The following is an 18,320-nucleotide window of genomic DNA, read 5'->3' on the forward strand; positions in this document are numbered from 1 at the left end:
AATGTTCCATTTTCAGGGTTTGGCGGGGGCGTTTCTGTCAGTTATGAAGCCATGTAGCAAAAATCAATCCCATGATAAAAAGAGCATTCAGCTTTAGTAAATAACATTATCATCACTCAGATCATTTTATGTCCCTTGAAAGTTGAAGCGGTCCCCCAAAAGGCTAGAAATTGGCCAGAATTTTGCAAGGGTTGGTCGGGTAACAGCAGTTTTCATAGTAGGCCTTATGTCATGTTTATATGGATGACATCTAACCCTGGCAACGTTACCATCTGGAGTGTGCCCTGACGTTCATTATTATACACTATATACAATTGCTTCTCTCTCCGACTTGTGTTATACACTATAAACAGTCACTTCTCTGCAGAAAACGAACATAGAGGCGAACTACTACCCGGATGGTACCCAGGCTAGATGACATGTAGATCCTCTGGCCACAGAGCATACTTCAACTTGTGATGAGATAAAACCAATTACAAAGTGTCTTCCTAAGTTTTCTTTTTTTTTTTTTTTTTTTTTGTTTCACATTTTATTCTTCATTCACAATATTACAATCAATGATACAAAGAAGTGTGTAAGTAACCATGGTAACAAACAATAACAAAATAGATTACGTCAAATATATACATGTATATAACGAGCTATTATATTTTACAACATGTCCCCTGACTTCAGTACTACACTAGTACTGTCTGAAAGAAGTATGAACGTTGGCACTAAAGAACTTAGCCCCTCTCCCTTTATAAAATGCAACAAGTAAGTGCTCACGAAGGGAGAACAAAAGTATTAAATGGCAAGCATCGAAATACAAATAAAAAGCGGATACATCTGCATCTCAACAGTACCAGTCATATTGCCAGCTTGTGGGCAAGACAGCAATTACTCAAGACTTTGTTCTTCTTATTTCATACTATATATGTTCAGAAACATGGATATTTCAATTTGCGTTACGACATTAACTTTAGGTCTGTCAAAAATGTTTGGAATATGTTGGTGTATAACTCTGTATTAGTATCTATATGTCTCAACCACTGTTTAAAAATAGAGAACTTTGCAATCGAGATTATCCTGTTAACAGACCATATATTACTGATTCCAAGAAATATAAGTGGTTTGGTTATTGAGACATGTAATCCTTTTCGATACAACACATTTCCAACATCCTTCCAAAACAACCCCAGCTTTCTACAGTTATAGAACATATGGACATAGGTGTCTTTTTCATTGCATAGTGTGCATACAGGGCTGTATATTTCACCCAGTTTGTTTTTAATCTGCCACTTATTTAGTTTTAATCCACAGGGTAAAATGTTGTGCAGGAGTTTGAAATTAAGTTCTTTTAATTTGTTCTCTTTAATGTTAACAATTAAATTTTTCCAAATTAACTTCTTATCTAAAATTGTAACATCAAGTAGCTCAATCCACTCATCAATACATTTACTTTCTATAACATTCTGTGATTTTATCTGGTTATAAAGACTCCTAGAGGTGAGTTTGTCTAGGGGAACAAATACAGTCTTCAAAATTCCAAGCTGATTTGGTTGGACATCAACATCTGTATGCTGATCCCCAACCTGGCTCAACAATGCTTTCCAATGCCCTGGTATAGCAACCCATACATTATTATGTTCAGCTAGGAAATTCCTGGTGTCATATAATTTCAAAAATAAATCTTGTGCTTTTATATATTTCCCTTGCATGAAAACATCTCGAATATATATGAGGTCACTCTCAATCCAGTGTTTATAATACAAAGTTCTATTACCCAGTTTAATATACTGATTTCCCCATATTACCTCATTCATGATCTCTTTTGCTGTTTCTGGTACCTTCTTTACCCCTCCACCTGCTTGATGCCAGGCCAATATTATCTCCTTATAAAAGGTTGGCATAACTGGTAGTTTGGGGCAGTCCCCCTTCCTACAAAAGTTCATATTGAAAATCAAATTATCTATTCCACACTTACTGAAATAGTATTTTGGGATAAGTTTCCATTGCACATTATGTCCTTGGTTGAGTCTCTTTACCCAAAGGGCTAAGAAGCCCTGGTGTTGGGCTCTCAAATCAACCATACTTATCCCTCCATCACTATGGTCTCTGATCATACATTTTCTACTTATCTTATCTTTCTTTCCATCCCATATAAAGGTCCAACATTCCTTTTCTACAGTTTTAAGTACCCATTCTGGAGTGTCTATGTTCATCAAATTGTATGTAATCAGAGATAGTGCTAACTGTTTCACAACGGTTACTTTTCCATAGAGTGTTAGTTTTCTCTTTTTCCATAGGTTAAATACATTCTTCAATCTTTCTATTTTCTTTTCCCAGTTCAACAACTCACAAACACGAGGATCATGTCCAAAGTAGACCCCAATTGCCTTAACTGGTCCTTTGGTCCATTGTAAACCCAACATACATTCCTCTTTATTTTCCCATGATCCTATCCACATAGCTTGAGTTTTATTTTGATTAAGTTTTGTTCCAGCTACCCTTCCAAAGTCAATGATAAGTTTTACTGCATTTTCTATTGAACTTTCATCTGCAAGAACTAAAGTGGTATCATCAGCAACTTGTGTTATCTTTATTTCTTCTGAACCTTCCGCATGTGGAACTGTGATACCTCTGACACTTTGAGAATTTCTTAATTTAGTAGACAAAATTTCAGTAACCAGTATGAACAATAAACATGATAGAGGACAGCCTTGTCTTATTCCTCTTTCCAGTGCGAAGGGTTCAGAGATCCAACCATTATTCAATATACTACTGTGGGTATCTTTATAAAGAATGCGAATCCATTGAGTGAAATTTGGACCAAAGTTGAATTTTTCCATAGTTTTATACATGAAGTCTCTATTTACCGTATCATATGCTTTTTCAAAATCAAGGAACAAAAGTATACCAGATATTTTCTTCTGTTTTGTATAAAATATTATGTCATTTATTAGTCTTATGTTTTCACCTATGAATCGTCCTTTTATGTATGCTGTCTGATTTTGGTGAACAAGTTTTGAAATAACTGTTTTAATTCTATTGGCAAGCGTAAATGCAATTATTTTGTAGTCGCAGTTGAGTAGACTGATTGGTCTCCAATTTTTTAACATATGTAATTCATTTTTCTTGTGCAGTAGTTTTATCAGTGCTTTTCTTTGTGAATATGCTAAGGTTTTGTTTTCAAAACTTTCCATAAAGGACTTAAAAATAATAGGTCCTAATAAACTCCAGAATTTTTTGAAGAACTCTGATGGGAGCCCGTTTGGTCCTGGAGCCCTGTTGCTCTTCATACTCTCTAATGCACGTTCACATTCTTCTATTGTGATCTGAGAATCTATTTTTTCTTTCTCCTCATCACTTAGGGTGCAATCTAATTCTATGTCAGACAAGTATTTGTCCACCTCTTCCAGGTTAATGTCTTCTTGTGTATACAAGTCTTTATAATATTTCACTGTTTCTGTTAATATTTCATTTTGGTTTGTGATCACATTATCTCCTAGTTTTAACATGTCAATATTGGATTGAGTAGCATTGTGCCTCTCTAGATTTAAGAAGAATTTTGTACACTTTTCCCCTTCTTTTATCCACTTTGCCCTTGCTCTTATGTAAGCTCCTCTAGCTTTTTCCTCATAGTAGTTTCCTAACTGTGTTTTTGTTCTTTCTAGTTCAGTTTCAGCTTTATCATCACCTTTTTCTTGATTCTCTAGGTAAAGTGTGAGTGCTTTTACTCTATCTGTCAGTTCTGTTTCTTTCTTTTTTCTTTCCTTAGCTCTTTTCTTACAGTATGATATGGAAAAGTCCCTGATTCTAACATAACACAGTTCCAGCATCAAACTTGGTGGTAAATCACTGTCCTCTTTTTTTGCATTCTCAACTAATTTTTTTATCCCTTCACAATATTCTTCATCTTTCAGAACTTCTGTGTTTAGTTTCCAATAGCCATATCCTTTATCTTTTGTATTTAGGCTTATCTTAAGGAATATTGCTTGATGATCTGTTTTAATGCTTGGTCTTATATCACATCTTACTACAGAGTCAAAGAGTCAAAGTTTTCTTTTGTTTTGGTTATCAGTGAAACTTAAATGTTATTTTTCTAGGATTCATATTTTCATATGGTTGTCTGTACTGTCTACACTATCACACCACACAAGTGGACTGTACCAGTAATCATTCAGCACCAAGGACAGGTCAACACAATCATATCAGTGGTGGACTGTAGTTGTAATCATGCATCACCAATGGCAGGTCTACACAATTATGTAACATTGGTGGGCTGCATTAGTAATCATTCAGCACCAAGGATGCACATATATTTGTTTCACTTTTGTATTACATTGTATTATGCTAAGGAGTTTACTTACTAATAGTGTATTCTAAAGATGAGGCAACTTGATTCAGCACATAAGATACTTAAGTGACAAGAAAAAAATGAAGGCCACAAGAAAGAAAACAGACCAGTAAGGTCATTGGTATTATAGATATGTTTATTTTGAAGATACAATTTAAAACTAAAGAAGTCAGATTGAGTGGAGAGCCCTACACCAAATGTTGAGTGATTGTAAGATAGAGGTGACAGTGGACACAGGTAGCTACTAGTATACAATTCCCTGTGCCTATGAGGAGGCATATATGTTTATATACAAAGTCAGTCTCAGCTTCTGTGCTATCCTAGACTACAACACTACTCTTTCATTCCAGTTATACTGGATTGTCATGTTTTGAACAGATTACAGTAGACTGACCAACAGAGCTGCAAACCTTCATCAATTTTTTTAAGTTACAGATTGCATGTATGAAACATTTATCTTTATTAATGAAATTACCACAGCCTCTAACCCTGTTCTATTGTCATGATATAATGTCTATCTGTGCCATTATCAGGACTGTAATACATTTGTACTAATACTGCAATAACTGGTTAGAACATGCAAAGATATGAGCATTTTGAATGATGTAGCTACAGTAACATAAGACATGAACAGATACAAATAATATTATCATTAGCAAGAGAAGTGGCTGGTTGTTTGGACATTAAGACTTTGCCTCTACTGTATGTATAGTGTGTAACTGAAAATATACTAGTAATAGTCTAGTATCACTATAAAAAGAATACATATCTATTAACAATACTTAAAAATCAAAATGTAATCTTGAAAAATCTACTTCCATGTGGCTTCACAATGCTGCCCAATCTCAACCCTTTCCCCAAAGGAGCGCCTTTTCTCCTTTTTTTCTGGTCTATATTCTTTCAGCACAGCTTTTGGTGATTCCTTCATGCAAAACACCACAGCTCTCGTACGCCTGGCCCAGCCACCATGTCCTATAGCTCAGTTATATTGATTACATATTGCAACAGTTTTAGAGCATGATTACTTGTAAGTGTACAATGTATGTGAAGCTCTTATCGGATAATCTAGATTATTTATTTAACACACTGGAGTCCCCTTATCCATGCATACAAATTTGGAACAAATTATCATAATGATAAGGGTATGGTAATAATGCAGATTCTATGTACAACATGGGATTGAAAATCAGTACTTTCTCTGCCCACTTTAACTCTTAAGCCCTTTTCCCACAAGTTACTGTTGCACACTAGCTCCATAGTGATATCTGAGTTGTTGTAGCTTGACTGCACTTATAAGTGGTATAAAGTAGTATGTGTGACTATTTTATCATTTATGATATTACCTCACTGGACCCTCTATAATACATGTACTATTGATGATAGTGATTGTGAATCTCTAAAGTACAGTATGAAGAGATGGACAGGAAACAGAAGTGAATGATGTCATTAAAATATTGCTATACAAAGACATGATTACATACAGATATCACAGAATTGAATATAAAAATGGCTTGAAGTTAGTTAGTTCTTGGCAGACCACATGCGCAGATTGGTGAGAGCCTTGTTCAGCTGGGCTATCCACTGGATTCGCTCTTCCTTGGTGTCTGCTGATATCCAGTGCCTAAGAAACAGCAAGACAGGCTTTTAATAAAGACATTTGACTGAGATATGCTCACTGTGCTACATGTTTGTTGAAATTTGACAGATAAATGTGTAAAAAAAGACACATACTACATCTTAATGCTACTTGCCTAACTGTGTTAAACAACTAATGAGTTTCATTGACAAACAAATCCTAAGCCTAACAACAATGCCAGAGTAATCTTACTTGGTGGTGACTGTCTTGTTCTTCCAGTCCACAGAGTCCACAATGGTGTCCTTGTCATCATCCTTCACTGGTCGGGAACACAGAATCTCGATGGTGTTGGGACGGGCACACCACTCTCTGCAACAAACCAAACCAAGTAATCAATATGGCTATAAGTTAACTATAAGTCTCTTGTTCATATTTATGAATGTAATGTGGAACTTTACATGAAAGCATCATAAGCCCTAATCCCCACTCACCTAGACACAGTGGTGATGTTCTTGGTGATGCACTGGCCCACGTCGATGACTCCGATAGGGTCCTTCCTCCTCTCATCGTCAGGGTAGGTCCAGTACGCCAACCGCCAGTTGGACAGGACACACCAGCGACGGTGCCAGGAACCAAAGCCACCCACATCCTGAAACAAGAAGGTTACATTAGACAAGCAAGATTACAAGACCTGAGCTATGGAGGAAACAGACAGAGTCTTTGACATCCATCTAACTACCACGTCCTGACATGTACACCGAAAACATACACGATTGAATGAGTAATAGTCTTTTTGACATGTTCAAAGGAATTAGACACTGACCTGAAACATGGTGAGGAAGCCCCTCTCCTCCACACCACTGTCCATGTGGCAGTGGATGCGCACCTGCACATGACCCTGCAGGGGGGACAGGAACGGAACCTTGTCCAGGGTGAACTGGGTCTTCCGCACGTCACACAGCCTGATGTGCGTCTCCCCCATCAGGACAAAGTTGCTGTTACGAACAGTGCTGGGACCCCCCAGGCTTCGCAGCAGGGGACTCATGGAGTTGTCTTTCCCCATGATGTTGGTGAAGATCTTCTTTGGTGCCAGGTTCTTCAGTTTGGGGGAGGGCATGCCAAGCAGACTCCCCAGGGCAGATTTCTGTTGGTTGTCAGGCTTGAGACGTTTCATACGCATGTTATACACCTCAATCTTGACATCAAAGTTACTGTTGATGTTGTTGAGGACGATGTGATTGGTGAACCACATGCTGTCCCCGGCGATCTTGTCGGCCGTACTGAGCATCATGGTGGGGATGACCTTCTCTGGGCCGTTGTAGATCAGGCAGAAGAAGTAGTCATCTCCTGGGACATTCCCTTCCTTCAGGGAGAAGAGGTACTCGCCCTTCAGAGGGAGCTTGATGTCAGTGATGGTCAGGGTCCCCCGGCATGGCTTGGCTCCTTCCATAGACTCCTCCCTCTCACCGTCAGGGCCCAGGTTCTTCAGACGCTGGCAGACAGGAAAACAAATCCACATTAATCCACAAATACTGATTGCACATTGTATTTTAAACAAAGGTGATAAACAGTTTAGCCGCTTGATGGATAGAGTAAGCATGAAAGCAAGTTGTTCATCTGATTTCCATTTATAAGACAGTAGGACATTTGCAACAAATACCATCACTGATGGTGGTCATGAGATCAGTAAAATTGGACAACTAAACACATTCAAGTATAAGCCTTGATACCTGTGTCTCTGCTAACAGAGCTAGACGCCGCTGAGTAGCAATCAGCAGCAACCTTTCGGCCTCCACCTCCTCTGCTGAGCCCTTCCCGTGTTCAGCATCCCGGCAGACGTTCAGCGCCTGGCTCGCCTGGTGGACGATGGTCTGCTGCGAGGCCACCTGACCAGGGGAGACACTAACAGGTCAGTACAAGTACTTAATGGCAAAGAATATAAACAAAAAAACTTCTTGTTTCTTCATATTCATGAATGCCCCTGATCTGCTGTACTCACCTGCTCCATGAGATGTTTGACCTTGTCCTTGATGGGTACCCGGCGGGCGGGCCTGGCTGGGACCTCTGGACTAGGAGCTGGGTCATCATCATCGCTAGTGCTGATGGTGGGCTTGTGGTTCCGCACTATGGTTTTGACAGCATTGGGCCTGGAACACAGGGCAAGCAAGGGTTACAGGCTATCTGTCAGTGTCCTTGAAAGCAATGTAAAAATCTTGATAAAATACATGTATTTACAGAACTAAGCCCATCTTCTCTTATTCAACCGTCATGTAAGATGTAGTTCTCAATCTCAATCTAGTTCTACTTATTATATACTGCATATTGTATCTACTGAGGTAGTAGCTTTGTATTATTTGATAATGTTGTTTCTTGAAATGCTTTACTACACAACACAAGGTTATAAAACTGCCTGAATACAAACCTTGACTTGGACTTGCGCATGGACCGATAACACTCCAAACTATACATGAGCGGCCGTTCTTCTACCTCCTCCACAGAAGACGGCACCACACTCTCTGCTGAACTGGACTTGGGAATCTTGGGAGTTGTTGTCTCAGCAGCAAAGGCCACCTTCTGCAAGGATGGGAAAAATTGCTATATTTACTCAGTCATTGGAAAGTCAGTTGAATCCACAATTCTTTGCTGGCTGTAATTTGCTTCGAACCTCATGTGTTGTTGTTGAAATGGTGATTTGAGAAAACATATCAATAAAGACAAATTATGTCCATCTAACCTGCTCGGAACCCCTAATAGTAATAAGTTGCTGGTTGCAAATACCAAAAAAATAAAGGGCAAAAGCCAAATTGTGTGAACACACATCAATGTATACCATAGTTATATGTTTGAGGGAACCAACCTTTGCTTTCTCCTGTCTGCTGGGTTCCTGTTTGCGAGGTGGGGTGGGGTTCTTTACTGGGGGAGAGTCTATCACCTCATCCAGCAGGTCATCTAAGGCTTTTGTCGTGTTCTTCTCTTCATCTTCTTCGTCATCTTCATCATCATCATCATCATCCTATAGAGGTCAGCCAAGGCAGCATGAATATTATGAATTCTACAATGGGTGCTACATTCATTGATTCAACTCACATTTTGTTGCACTGTCTGCCTGCAAATGATATGAATCTAATGTTACACACAATAAAGAGACCTGCATTGTGACATAGTAACAAATATTTACCTCCTCGACCTCTGCACTTGGCACCTCTGGTTCTTTTGCCTTGTCACTGCTTTCTTCAACACCTACAGAAACAATCATTGAACAATGTTGTTAAATAGAAAGCTTCAATGTTCTATGTCAACAAATGCCATGAAATTTGAATTAGGTAGACTAAAAATGGAGAGGTGCATTCCTATTCAAATTGCTAATAAGTCATTTTTAATGTCATAAAACTACATGTCTACCTGACATCTCCTCTTCCTCTGAATCCTCCTCACTCTCAGGTTCAGGTTCCTGTTGTCTCTGTTTTGGTTTGTCCCACGGTGTGAAACAGGGAGCTGCTGACTCAGTCTTAGGCTCAGCTGGGGTCTCCTGCAAAACAACAGGCAACATCATGTTTACATGGACTGGCTTGGAGCTACTGATGGTGTTCACACGACGTAAACAAAAAGTGCAGATACAGACAGAAATGGTTCAGCACAAAACTTCAAAAGGTTCAGTACAACAACTGCTACCTCATCTTTCTTGACTCCCCATTTCTCCCAGCGGTTCTTGAGCTGGGCCAGTTCTGCCGCTCGTTCCTTCTTCATCTGTGCTGCCGGGTCGTTTTCCCGCTGCCTGTTCTGGGCGGCCTCTCTCAGGCGGTCATGCACGGACTTGGTGGCTGGAGCAGTCTTCTTGGCAGCAGTTCCTGTGGTGTGTTTAAACGCTGTCATTAACTTACATCTGTATGCTCAGTCTGTTCTCCTCAATAACCTGTAGGTTGTTCTACTGAACTCATCACTGTGACAATGATTTATACATGTTTTGTTTTTGACTGCATCCATTCAGTACAATTCTAGAAAGTAAGGTGTGATAAATTTTCTGTCCCAGTATGTTGTCTAGCACAAAAGGTGGCTCCACCCAAAATACCTACCCTGCTCAGCGGGCGTGGTCGTAGTCTCTCTCACAGGCTCCTTGGCAGGAGCCCTGTCTCCAAACCTGCCATTCCCAGCAGGCTTTGCAGGCTGTTTTAGCTTCTCTTTTTGCACCAGCCAAGTCTTTTTAGCTTCCCTATCATGGGAAAATGGAATGGTTGCTGTGTTAGGTTTATACATAAAACGAGTTTCATTCAAAACAGGGTTCTCCCCAGAGAGTGGAATAAGGGAGGCCCTCCACTATACTCTCAGCCAGCTCCACTATACTATTTTTCAAATTTAGTGTGTTTCTTCCCTATTTTCTTTGTTAGTTTTGCTAAGATTAATGACAATTCACAGATTTTTGTACCAAGTGGCATCACTTTTCCAGTCAGCATTGTCTGCAAAAACTTGTGAATGAGCAATGATCAAAACAATAGTAGTTTTGCCACAACAAAGGAATAACAACAGTATATTATACTTGTAGTATTTGACACCCTCTGTCATTGCAAAATGAACCCATTTTCATGAAAGTGCAGCGCGTTGGTGCGGGTTATTTTTGCCAGCCCCTCCACTATACTAAAAAATTCTGGGGAGAACCCTGCAAAACATGAACTAGAAAAGATGACGAGCACACATGGACCAATAAAATCTTGTCTATATGAACAAATGGTCACTATTCACATTCTAGGTGTTGGTGCCAATGGGAAAAATTAACTAAGCCTAAAGGGACCCCCAAATGTGGTCGCCAGTCACACTGCCCAGGTGGTCCTTATGAAGAGGTGGTTACTTGGGCAGGGTTTGACTGTATTGTCATCAACTAATTCAAATCAGCTCAACTATTGCCATATAGTACACACCTTTTAGCCTTCTCCTCTTGAGCTGCAAACAGCTGTGCAGCAAACCTGACAGAAACTGGCTTCTCCTCCACAACCTCACCATTGGTCTCCTTACTGGGGGGCTGGGAGGTCTGAAAAGGACAAGAAAAAATTTAACGTGAAAACAAACATGAAGATGACAAACCTTTCAGTTGATTAAATACACGTACTAGTATATAAATCAAGGGACATTTGCTGAGTGGTACTGACCTTGGTCCGAGGCTTTGTCTCCTTGACAGTTCTTGTTGGAGTTTGTTTCGGAGTTTGTTTGTCAAACAGCGCAGCTCTGCCACTTACAAAGGGGCTTGAGGGAGCAGGCTTGTCACTAGCAGGGGCCGGCGTGGGCTTCTTGTTTTCAGTAGTCTTCACAGTCGGTTTGTGAACAGGCTTTGACTCACTAACGCTCAGACGGGGCTCCTTTCAAGGAAAAAAATTCTGGTTACAAAACAGATGCTTGGCTCACTACAGCTGTAGATATATATATAGAGAGAAATAATTCACTACAACTAGTACAATTAAAATGAGTACCAAGATTGTGTTGAAAGGCTTGAAAGTTGTACATAATGTACATGGTATGGAGACCATGATTACCTTGCCTCCCCAGAATCCACCACCTGTGTTGGCTGATTTCTTCTGTGGTTCCTCCTTGGGGATGGAGGGAGCCTGGCGTTTCTGGACACTCGACTGTGCGGGAGCATTAGGGGCCTGCTTTTTCTTCTCCTCCTGAAAAATTTGAAAAGATATTCGTGTTGAGTAAACATATTGCTACTGAGAGAGACTTTCATGGTCTGAAATTTTATCACTCATATACTCTTTCTTTTGCTTTCTCTTACCCTGTGCAGAGCACCAAATCCCTGGTTGTGGGTGTCATCCTCCCAGCTACTCTGCTTTGCAGCCAGGTGAGCAAAGCGCCCCCTGCTGGAGGAGGATCCCGATGCAGGCTGCGCTCTTGGCTTGGGTGTGGGGGAGAGTGGCTGATCCTCAGAACTGGATACAGCTGGTGCCTCCTGCTCTGCTGATGCCTCACCTGAAGGGGCAAAACTAAGAATCAGAACAGAACACACAGTAGTTATAAACCTTCTCTATGAAATATTAGTTTTCACTACTACAGTTTATTTTAGAATAACTTTGTCAGAAAAATTGTGTTATTGTACAGGTTTGGTCCCAACCCTACCAAATGGGACAACTCCATCAATGACATGCCATTTATAAGTTCTTCATTAAAGCAGATTTATGATTTGCTGTGCAGATATTCTTGGACATTTCAGCCTGCAGTGATAACCACTTTAGTATTGGTCCACTGACAATAGAACTTTTGTCCATATTCCATGTGTATAACTACATACACTCAAGACAAGCAGTTTGCAGTAAGCTTTTCTAGTCTACGAGAAGCAGTGACAGGGTGAAAAGTTGCTACAAGCACTGCTACATGACATAGCAAGTCAAGATAGAAGTGCCACCTCGCTCCCATTTCCTGCGCTGACTGGCTAGTTCCTGCATACGAGAACGCAGTCCTGCCGTACCGTGGCCTGTGGATTTACCAAGCAGCTTCTCCACTGCAACAGTCTTAGTTTCTGTCTGGTCAGTGGTGTGTGCCCGAGGCTTCTTATTGGGTGAGTCTGAGGGAAAATTGAAGAGCAAATCAGTCTATCTGCAATTCTGCATACAACTGAAAAGGTGGTTGTGGTTACTGGTACCTCAGTTTTTTTACTGATATGTAGAATCAATAATGCTGTATGATCAGTGGTTAGACATTTATGAGAAAATGCTGCTGAGGAATAAAAACATGATACAGCTAACAGCCACTCATATCAATTACAGTAATACAGAATTTAGAAACATTCAATCATATGTAAAAACTTTTATACAAATTTACTGCTTTCTTCTGGTATTTGTTTTTGAAGAATAGCACATATGTCGGAAAGTGATTATGTATAGATTTCAACTATTGTTAGAACATGGCCACTACCCCTTAGCCAATGGGAGCCCTTTAATTAAGGTAGCCAGGAGGTATGTCTGAGCAAGATTTCTTTCCGAAAAATAACCATCAATGTTAGTAGATAGGTACTTCTATTTTTATAAAAATAGAACACTTTGCCATCAAATGTTGTTTTTGTTGGCCAAATTTCAAGGTCAAAGTAGCTGTCTCAAATTACACAAAAATTTCAAACTCTTCACAGCTTTTCAAACTTGACATCATTGGATAGGTCTTAGTGAAAGAAATAGAATGGTTTTTATTGCGAAAAAATCGGACATACCGTTAGAGAGTTATGGCCATCAACGGCCTAAAAATTACGCCATAATTTCTCCGGGTCAGCTAATTAAATATGCAAGATTACAATATCTCCACAGTCATACAAGATACAAGGAAAAAACTTGCTATACTGGGGTTTTGTAACATGCTGAATTTAACTATGGCCATGAAATTTACATATCTAATTCATAAATGATAAATAATCCTGAATAATTGAGTTCCAGGGGTAATAAAATATGAGTCAGCTAATTAAATATGCAAAAACACCATATTTTCCCTCTCCTTGAAGATACAAGAACAAAACTTGGTATACAGAGGTTTTAGCACATGCCGAATACAAATCTGACCTCAAAATATCATTTTGATTTTTTTATGATCTATAAAAATGGATTGTGTCACTACTACCACCACAATGTGATTATCGGAGCGACACGCCCCAAAAACTGTTCATCAAAATTAGTCAAAATGGATCTTATTTTGAAATATACCCTGTAAGGTAGAATGTCTCGCGCAGCCGCCTCGAAAGGGTGCTATTTAGTGCTCCCAATTGCTGGTAGCATAAGGGGTAATAAAAATTCGAGGAAAAATATTCATAAAAAATCAGCATTACACGATATGACGAAATCCACGCACAGATCTTTTTAAATGACCATTATATACATTACTGTAAAGTATCAACAACAATCGTCGAATTACAAGCGGGGCAAAACACTTTTCTGGCATTTTTTCCCCAAATGGGCGTGGCCATATAGCTCTCTATGACATCATCATGACGTCATGCTAATTTGCATAAATCACCTTTAGGCAATAAGGTACTTCCTAAAAAAACTAAAGACCCATGCATTATCCAAACATGATATTTTCATGACACCAAAAACACCCCCAAACGCCTCAGTTACCACTCTTTATGGCCTTAATTACTGTGTTTATATCTCCATAGTGCAGAAAAGTGTGATACTATGAACTCATTTCCATAAAATAGGACCACACTTTTTCATAGTACAACACGACTTTTACTGCACCTCCTGTCAGCTCACACACTGTGCTAATTGCCTAGGGGATTAAAGAGGATTAAAACACAAAGACCCAATGTCATAAAAATCAGGTGTAAAAGAAACCCCATTGTGGGCAGAGCTACCCTTATTCCCAATAGAAGGATTCGTCCCAATGTTCTATATATTACGTAGGATTACAGTAGTACAGGAAGTGGCCACTAGGCAGTTGACGAAATAAAAAGGTGTGAATAGAGTTTGTGGTATGCTAGAAATTTTTGGTTGCTTTTAAAGAACAAACTGCTATATGCATTGATTCCATGCCAAGGATAGAGGAAGGAAGTAGGACAAAGTGACACTGACAGGTCCTGGTGTGATCTGAGTGAGCTCATGTCCTGCCATATGTTTACATTGTCTAACAGTTCTTACATTCCTCCTGTAACTGACACCTCACTCATTACTGTGAAACGTAGATAGGTTGAGGCAAGATATAAATTATATATTTTTTTTTCTGACACACTGTGAAAGTACAATTACAGTAGGTCAAAAATCACACCATAACTTGCTCACCAGTAGAAACTAAATCTGAAGTAAATCTGAATATGCACATAATCAATGGCTACTTTGGAAGAAATCTCAGAATGTTAAACTCAAACGAAGCCAGTGGATCCAAATTTGGTGTGTCAGTTACCAGTAAACCACATGTTGACCCTGAGATGCCTGAGGGCCAATCTGTGATAACCTTTAAGCTGTCACATGAATGCCACATGTGTGATGTCTGGGTGTAGCCTTTATGATCATGACTTGCATACAAATGAGATGATAATATATATATGTATTAACCATGCAGCTGTTTATACATGTACTTACTAGTATGTAGCCATGATATGTTGCCATGTGTGTTCTCTATCTTTATAACAACTTTTCAGTCAAATTCTGTCAAAGGGTAGACAAGTACTAGTAACAGATTCCATCTTAGTATGTATCATTATGTATGAATATTTCAAAGAATGTTCAACCTTCAAAAGTTTATAAAAGCCATTGCAGGTGCCAGCTTGCAGTTATAAAGATGTTAATTTTTCTCTGTGGTACAATAGGTAAGCAATGATAACAATTCTTTTACCTTATTGTATGCAATGCCAACACTAGACTCTAGAGAAAGGGGTTTAAAATGCTAATTTGTTTCTATTGAATTCTTGATTCACACCTGCTGAATATGATAATTATGAACACCCCTTTCTAAAGATAACTTGTCAGACCTGTTCCCTATCCATGTGCTGAACAATAACTTACCCTCATCCTGATTGTCCTGAACATTCTCAGTCTCCCTCAGTGGCATTCTCTCCAACACACGCTTGCGAGGAGTCGGTGTGGGCCTCTCTGCCATCTTTTGGGCCAATAGCTCTCGCCTCTGACGAGTTCGCTCCAGGAGTTTCTAATTTTGAAACAGGACAATAGTCACATACAGAAAACTTGAAGTCCGATTGCTGGTACAGCATGATGATCATTTGATTACTAACTACTGAATAAATGTGGGAAGAATTGGTCAGGAAGTCAGATGATGCCCAAGTTCTCACTTTTCAGTTTTGCCTGTCCTGAAGACAAAGAGGACCCTAGAAAATATAGATTAGAACTTTAAATCTATCTCCAAGTTCGGCATGACAAATGTCAATTTGTAGGTATCATACTAATAGTATGTAACAGACACTTTTGGAATCCAAGATTTAAAATGTGTCTGGTTAGCTCGTCCCAGCAACCCACAAACTGTGAAAAGTAGTGTGTCCAAAAACTGAGTTGCTTGGCCATTTGAAAAGAAAAATCGTGGTCGTTTTAAACGTTTGTTGGCCTGACCGTGGGTGGGGTGGGGGGTGCCTGCAACTTTGAATATCCATCATTCAGTATCAGTTGTCCAAAATTTCTCGTTGCAGATACACATTATGTTGCCCATTGGAGTAGACACCAGTGCCTACAATGTATGAAAATAGAATCTGAAGAAGATCTATTGCCTTCGCTGGATCATTGAAGCAACCATGCATGTACAGTAGTTCCGTCTACGGCGGTGTCACCACTGGGAAAATTTTTCGGAAACCAGACACAAATTCTAAAGTCGGATCTGAGCTGAAACGAAGAAAGATGGTTCTCTGGTTTCTTACCTCTGTAAACGGGTCCATTGTGAACACCAGTACCAGCTAAAACCTTCCCAAAGCGTGGAAAGTTAGCGACGTAAACAGAACTCGACTCTTGGTTCAGGAGCTTCCGTGCGATCCGTTGGTCTTCGGTTGGAAATTTAAATTCTGCGCGTCCCAGGCCGCATGCGTGCCGAACAGAACGCTGGGATAGCTGGACGATACCATTATTTGCAGAGGTAGGGACAGTAACCAGTGGGCGTTTGCCATTACGTCACTACAGCTACTCTCCAAGCAGAGGTTGGTGGGAAAATCGTGACCTATTCCTATCATTTTTTTTTTCGACCGGCCTTTTGTTGGTGGGAAGGCCGGTCGAAAAAAAAATGATAAGAATAGGTCACGATTTTCCCCACCAACCTCTGCTTGGAGAGTAACTACAGCGCCCCACTGCTCACGAACTAGTATTAAAAGTTGTTGTACAAGTAGTAAATTCGAGAAATTTCTTATTATAGTATCATGCATACATAAAACAATGCTGTTTAACTGTCCCGAATGACAGAAAATTTTCAAATGACTTCTAACTTAACTTATCATAGATATAGGTTGATAGATTTTATTAGGACTCAATGTAATCTGTAACGTTAACATTATATCTGTTATATTTTATCTGACCCTTACCTCCCTCATGACTTCAAAGAAATGCGGCCTGCTGGGCGATTTGAGCTTCTCATGAATGAATAAATTTTCAAACAAAAAACACAAACACTTTTGCTATGCTTTCATGAGGTATCTGTGGCTTTACTCTTAATTTTGTTTAGGATTGCGTTTAATAGAATATGATCTTATCACCACCAGAAAGTGAAACTTCAACATTAAATAACAAATAAACAATGCAACAGGATTCTGGGTAATCCACATTTTATAAACATGGAAACATACACCATACAACTCCAGTTATGTGTTACCCACTGACATACTTATACAAAGCTTCAATTCCTGATCAGTAGAAGTGTTTAGCTGCAAAATTGTTTCAGAGACTGGTCGAGGACCATCTCATCCATTTCTAATCTGATGGATCAGAGGTATAATATATTCCTGACAAAATAGATCTAACTATTAAATGTTAGCAAGAAAAGACAACTTAAAACAGGCTTGACGTGTATAAAAAAGTATGTATAAATTATGTTATACAATGTAGTTTGATACATTTGATACAAAGGAATGACCAAATCAAATGTTACTTGAAAAAGGAACCTACAATTGGTCCCTGAAAAGTCCTGAATATACCATGTATTTTCTTACATTTAGAGGCAGAGACAGAGACATCTCGCCTGCTCAACTTAACTTTATCCTTATTCTGGCAATATCCACATTGCTAACGACAAAAATAGTGGTACAGAATTATATCAACTTGACGTAAGTTTTCATGATATAAAAATGATACAAGGTACTATTCTCCCAACAGAAATCAAACAGCCAATGAAATTGCATGGGTACCTCACACTACAATTCATACATACATGAGACAGGGGAGTACCAGAACTCAAATTCATCTATGCACTTGCTGCAGACTCCTACTAATGCCATTTGTTTCCATTGTGTTGGTCACAATACATGTATAAAACAACTACCCGGGCTGGATAGCCTTTTACATATGAAGGCACAGTCTTACAATACTGTAAAATCACAACATTTATCACAGTACAGGAATGTTGTATACGTATAAGTACATTGGCAAATTATGCACAATCCAATAAAGAAACAATGTGTCATACTACTAATTCAACAACAATGCAAGCAGAATAAATAGGTTGTACTCCAACATTGACTGAGAAAGACAAATTTACATGTTTTGCAGCATTCATCTACCAGGCTCTACATACTAAAACTATTTCTCTAGCTGGAAGGCCACTTCTCTTCTAAGCTCATAAAGTCCTTGTTCTTGCTTCTGTTGATAGTGCAACATGTAAAACCGGTGTGCTAATCCGCACTTTGCCTGTCTTGTCTTTCTCTCATTTCTTTTTCTCTCTCAACTGCACAGCGTGCAACCATACGGTCAAAGCTCCCCAAATAGAAAAGGGCAATCACTCGGAACAATCCCA

General features: G+C 39.3%; 2 protein-coding genes across 4 annotated transcripts in view; both read right to left on the minus strand.

The window, feature by feature from the left end:
* Nucleotides 1-4,454: 4,454 nt before the first annotated feature.
* On the minus strand, nt 4,455-16,434 carry LOC118417264 (anillin-like). Of its 3 annotated transcripts, none has more exons than XM_035822761.1 (19): nt 16,246-16,434; nt 15,386-15,527; nt 12,370-12,465; nt 11,680-11,873; nt 11,438-11,569; nt 11,057-11,263; nt 10,829-10,938; nt 9,989-10,125; nt 9,588-9,763; nt 9,318-9,444; nt 9,094-9,155; nt 8,773-8,928; nt 8,338-8,489; nt 7,915-8,062; nt 7,646-7,801; nt 6,739-7,407; nt 6,407-6,564; nt 6,168-6,284; nt 4,455-5,960 (listed from the first exon to the last, which is right to left on the minus strand). In XM_035822761.1, the coding sequence occupies exons 1-19, from the start codon at nt 16,261-16,263 to the stop codon at nt 5,861-5,863; spliced, it is 3,057 nt and encodes a 1,018-aa protein (XP_035678654.1). In that variant the 5' UTR covers nt 16,264-16,434; the 3' UTR covers nt 4,455-5,860. The 3 variants fall into 3 exon arrangements, with proteins under 3 accessions (XP_035678654.1, XP_035678653.1, XP_035678652.1); XM_035822760.1 differs by having other exon boundaries at nt 8,773-8,922; nt 12,307-12,465; XM_035822759.1 differs by having other exon boundaries at nt 12,307-12,465.
* A 1,411-nt stretch (nt 16,435-17,845) lies between these two features.
* LOC118418111 (3-ketodihydrosphingosine reductase-like) overlaps nt 17,846-18,320 on the minus strand; it is a gene marked incomplete in the record, with an annotated part of 3,584 nt that continues 3,109 nt past the window's right edge. The window contains 1 exon segment of the mRNA XM_035823941.1: nt 17,846-17,863. Within this exon segment, the coding sequence (XP_035679834.1) occupies nt 17,846-17,863 (18 nt within the window).

The sequence above is a fragment of the Branchiostoma floridae genome, chromosome 6 (assembly GCF_000003815.2).
Source record: "Branchiostoma floridae strain S238N-H82 chromosome 6, Bfl_VNyyK, whole genome shotgun sequence".
Classification (NCBI taxonomy): Eukaryota; Metazoa; Chordata; class Leptocardii; order Amphioxiformes; family Branchiostomatidae; genus Branchiostoma; species Branchiostoma floridae.

What these genes read in the sequence shown, in the direction of transcription:
- LOC118417264 (XM_035822759.1), bottom strand. An exon ending in TCAGGACAATCAGGATGAGG is followed by an intron (nt 12,466 to 15,385) that starts GTAAGTTATTGT and finishes ATTTTCCCTCAG; the next exon opens with ACTCACCCAATAAGAAGCCT. An exon ending in CAAGAGGAGAAGGCTAAAAG is followed by an intron (nt 10,126 to 10,828) that starts GTGTGTACTATA and finishes TTCCCATGATAG; the next exon opens with GGAAGCTAAAAAGACTTGGC.